We start from the raw sequence: 5,072 nt of genomic DNA on the forward strand, positions 1-5,072 counted from the left end.
TAGAGAACTCTGGTTGGTTCAATTTCTTATGCCTCATGTGTTATGCGTTATGCAAGAGTCTGTGCTCCCCGCTTTATTCTCTTGTCTTTGACAGGATTCTGCATGAGAATCCGGGCTTAGAGTCATTGGAGGTTATTAAATGGCGATAATCATGTTTGATGTGAAGGGATTGCTATCACTTGCCTTCAGTTAACACAGCGAAACATAAGGAATTAGTGTATTTTTACGAAAATCGTCAAAATCATCCAAGAAAACAAGGAGCGAACAAATTAGCTATGCGGAAAACGTATTGGTGAAGGTCATATATGTCGTATTACAAAACGAAGAATCACGTCGACGAACTGACTGCAGCCACATCATCTGGCCTTGATGAAAATACACAATCAGCTGTCCCTACCGCTTGCTGTTTATATATCTTCCGATAACAACAATTCATTTTATAAATTCTTTCCGTTTGTCAGTTATATTCTAATCAATCTTAACTCGACAAATGATTTATTAAACTTAAATCGTTTGTAATTGTAGTTTGATGAAAATTACATTTATTCCTGCTATTTGACTGAAGTGACAGGTCTATAACTAAAAGCAAGTTTCATCGGATTTGATACAATGTGATATGTGTCATCAATTTGATTGAAAGACGATAATGTCTCATGGGAAAAATATATAGAAATAAGCAAAAAGAGAAAGACTGAAAGAATCTTGAGGGAATGATACACATTTCCGTTGACACTTTCCATAATGATGGAATCGTTGAAATGAGACGGATTAGTTGAAAAATTTTTGGTGGACCATGTGCACTATTAGGAGTTTGCGATCTTGACAAAAGAGAATTAAAATTTATTTTTTTAGTAAACAATGGCTTGTGATGCTCTTATTTGGGGACTGTTGTTTGTGGGATGCAGCATACAGATATTATGGGCTATATCTGAAGATAATCCATCAGAATATATGAATAAGGAAGAGAGAGAAGCTTTAAAGTATATATATTATTTACTTATACTTTATGATTAAATTTTTATAGATTATATATGTTATAATTGTATTATTATATTTTGTAGAGAAGAAGCAAGGGATATGTTTTATCATGCATACAATGCATACATGGTAAGTAATATGATATATTGTATTCTTGGTTTATATGATTAATAATTCTTGGTTGACAAATTTAATATATCCCATGCATATACATATAAGTTAATAACTCAAGTCTGTATTTGAGATAAATGAATTTTGTAAAAGTTAGTATTTTATATTTTTTTATTTTGAACAAAAAGTTCTTATTCTTATATAGAGTCATGTAAACAAGCAAAATACTTTAAGGCTGGTAGTAATGTCTTAAAATGATAACATGGCTCTCTAATAGGTTCATGACTGTCTGTTTAAGACAGTCGTAAATAGGGATGCACCAGATCATAAAATTACCAGATATCAGATATCCTGTTATTCTTTTCAGATATCCGATATTTGATCGGATATTCGGTAGGGCCATTATCCGATCAAACCAACTAGATATCAGATAATTCCTTGAATATCTGGAAAATAACTTCCAAAAAAAGGGCAACAAGGGAAAAATAGTGATAATAGTTTTATTCTCAATATGAAAAGAAAAAGAGGAAAGATAAACTGTGCAAGCAATTTGGCTGAAAAGAAAATAAAATTTTGCATTAGTGACGCAAACTATCAATATAAATTTTCAATTGGATATATTGCCAGATACTAATGATACCCGGCTATCTGATTGGATAGGGCTAGATAACGTCAGATACCGGATATTTCCTGTATATCTGATGCATCCCTAGTTTTAAACATAAGAATCAACGTGAACATCGCCTGAAAATGTTATAATTTTTTCAAGGATAATGCATATCCTGCTGATGAACTGATGCCATTAAGCTGTAAAGGACGATATAGAGGCTCTGAACCTAATAGGGGTGATATAGATTCTACATTGGGAAAGTAAGAAGCTAAATTGTACATTAAAAAATCTATATAAAATTGTGATTGTATTTTTGTGAGCTTATGCTTTTGTTAGATTCTTGATAATTATTCATGTTGCTAGAATTATAACTTAATTTGTGTATTATAATTTGCAGTTTTTCACTTACTTTGGTAGATACACTGGATACATTAGTGGTAAGCTGTAACAAGTACTATGTAATGTATCATGTAGAACAAATTCTATTTATATGTTAGTATTTTATGTATATTAGGTACTGGGAGATTTGGAAGAATTCGAGAATGCAGTCAAACTTGTTGCTAGAGATGTAAACTTTGATACAGATGTTATTGTTTCTTTATTTGAAACAAATATTAGAATGCTTGGGTGAGTGAAACTATTTCAGTCAAAATTATTTACATATATTTATTAAAAAATGTACTTATAAACGGTTTTTATTATAAGATGTTTAATTTTCATGTTAAATGTCAAATAACTTGTTTTTTACAGAGGTCTTCTTAGTGGTCATATATTAGCTGAATATCTGCAACAGAGAGCTGATATAATGCCATGGTATAGAGGAGAACTTCTGGACTTGGCTAAAGATTTAGGTTACAGATTTTTACCTGCATTTAACACAACTACTGGAATACCGTATGGCAGAGTAAGTTTAGTACACAATAATATGGAGTATATTTTGTTTGAATATTATCATGCTTAGAGATCGTAAACGACGAAAAAATTCTAGAATTTTAAGATAAAAAAAACTCGGGAAATAATAGTTTTTTTCCTCTGGCTTTGACAGTTTTTTACTCGGATTTTTTTTTTAGCATTTCACGATTTCGACGCTGTACTATTGTTCCAAAATTTAGTTTTTGCACTTATCCATAAGATTTCTGTGTAAAAATAATTAAAAAGTTAAAATATTGTATAATGATTAATATAATATAATGTTGATGTCTATAAATATATCTTATCTTTCACTATTGTTTGAATGATTTATACTTCAATTTTAAAAGTTAAGTAAGTGTTTCATACTGTTATCAATACAAATAATACTTTACTAGACTAATGACACTGTTTTTGTCATATATTATGATTGTAATTATACATATTCTAAATTTAAATTTGTGAGACAACGTTCGTCGAATCTTTAATTACTCTTGAATCAATATTATATTGGGATGTTGTCTCAAAATAAATAAAATATCGAATACAAAATAATTAAAATATAAAGTACAGTTATAACTAATATGCAACAAAACAATATCTATTATGCTTATAAAGTATTATCTGTATTAATATAATAACATCACTTATTTAGTTTTTTAATATAAAATATCTGTTATTTAAATAATTATATTGAAATAACTATATGTTTTTTCACGAATTTTATGTCAAAAATACCCTTACAGTAAAAAAAACTAGTTTTTTACTTAATACTTTTCTCCAAAGTCAAAAATATCGTTTTTTACATCTCTAATCATGCTTCTATATTTTTGCATCTAAAGTTGACTTTAAACAATATATAATTTGTATGAGAATTTAGGATGGAATTCTACTTATAATAGAATTATGTGTGCGTGCGTGCGCGCATTTTGTACAATTTTTCAAATGTTTTTCATATTATGGCCACATTTCGATATATATTGTCAGTACTGAAAATCTGTAGTGTGCATAATGTAAACTATAGATCTTCAGTACTGGCAGTGTATATGGGGTGATCCCGATTAATCACGGCTCGATTGGACATCACCAATCACATCGACCGGTGCTTAGGAGCTTTGTAGTCTCAAGCGCTGTGAGTGGCTCGTGTCCAATTGAGCCGTGTCCAACTGGGTGCCACCCAGTGTATATTGTTACACAGTCTACACAGTACATGCAATTGTGCACACGTGCGTGCATGCAAAAGTTATTAAAATATCAACACACCTTTTTTTTTGTACGAATATAAATTAATATTAGTAGACATATTGTGAGAGATTCTCGGCATATCCCAATAAATCGGTATAGTCTTCACAGAAGCTTAAAAGATTATTTTTAAAAATACGTATCAAAAACCATAAATCAAGCGTGTGTTTAATTCGAGTCTTTATTAACGTTTTTTAGGCTGTTACAGATGATATCTTCGAGTCTTTATTAATATCTGAAAATTGTTAAGACATTTGTAACGATATATTAGCAACGATATATTCGTATATTAATAATGATATATTCAGTGGTTGTCATTAGCAGTTCATTTGAAATAAGTCTGCGTCTTACAACTTCGACTATTATTGATATTCAATTTGTCGCAAACTAGTTAAAACATAACAATTGGTTTGTTTTCTGTTCCTGCACTAGACTGACTTAGAACTCTCTTTCTTGCTTTCGACAAATATCAATCGTATATCTATCTCATTTTAAGTTCCAAAAGTGTACACTAGTTCAGCCACAGAAAACAGACCTAATATATTGGGTTGAAGGAAAAGTTTTTCTTATTATTTTGTTAGCTAAAAATTATATATACAATATATTCGTTAAAAATGATCAAAATTTAAATTAAAAAAAAAAAGTTTTAAACAGGGATGGCACGCAAAACAAAACTCGCGGCTTAAACAGATTAGTTTTGTTTCAGGGAACAAAATTCATGCAGAGCTATATTCATATTTTTTGAATATAGGAACAAAACCAAAAGCAAATGCACATTTTGTTTCACGATCGATGCAAAACGAAAGTAAATGATTAAAGTTTTGTGCCGAGAATCGAAAATATAAATATAGGCCCGTATTCAGAACGCGCTTTTATCGATAAAAGCGCATATTTATCTCTGAAATTCTATAATATACGTGACATAAAGTATAGTATGTTAGCGCGCTAACATCACTGTAAGCGCGTTCTGAATATAGACCATAGTATATTTATATTTTCGATTCTCGGTACAAAACTAGAGACGAAAACAAAATTCTTTTCGAGTTTTTGGTATATTTTGTTTTCATCTCTAGTTTGTCACAAGGCGCGCATCATGTAACTCGTCTATCTGTACGTAGTGCGAGAAGTTGCGCGTAGTTGATCTTCACATATTATGTAAGCATTGTAAGTTGTGGATTTTTCTCGTCGTCGGTCGTCGTCGGTCGTCGTCGGTCGTCGTCGG

General features: G+C 30.6%; 1 protein-coding gene across 2 annotated transcripts in view; it reads left to right on the forward strand.

The window, feature by feature from the left end:
* The first annotated feature begins 68 nt into the window (after nucleotides 1–68).
* Edem2 (ER degradation enhancer, mannosidase alpha-like 2) overlaps nucleotides 69–5,072 on the forward strand; it is a 64,960-nt gene continuing 59,956 nt past the window's right edge. Inside the window, exons 1-6 of one of the 2 annotated variants that reach the window (XM_018511948.1) lie at nucleotides 69–980; nucleotides 1,062–1,107; nucleotides 1,859–1,959; nucleotides 2,097–2,136; nucleotides 2,214–2,326; nucleotides 2,450–2,603. In XM_018511948.1, coding sequence (XP_018367450.1) covers nucleotides 859–980; nucleotides 1,062–1,107; nucleotides 1,859–1,959; nucleotides 2,097–2,136; nucleotides 2,214–2,326; nucleotides 2,450–2,603 — 576 coding nt within the window. In that variant the 5' untranslated portion in view covers nucleotides 69–858. The remainder of the gene's footprint in view (nucleotides 981–1,061; nucleotides 1,108–1,858; nucleotides 1,960–2,096; nucleotides 2,137–2,213; nucleotides 2,327–2,449; nucleotides 2,604–5,072) is intronic. The other variant, XM_018511947.1, reaches the window with a different exon arrangement.

Source organism: Trachymyrmex cornetzi, unplaced genomic scaffold (genome assembly GCF_001594075.2).
Source record: "Trachymyrmex cornetzi isolate Tcor2-1 unplaced genomic scaffold, Tcor1.1 scaffold39, whole genome shotgun sequence".
Lineage (NCBI taxonomy): Eukaryota > Metazoa > Arthropoda > Insecta > Hymenoptera > Formicidae > Trachymyrmex > Trachymyrmex cornetzi.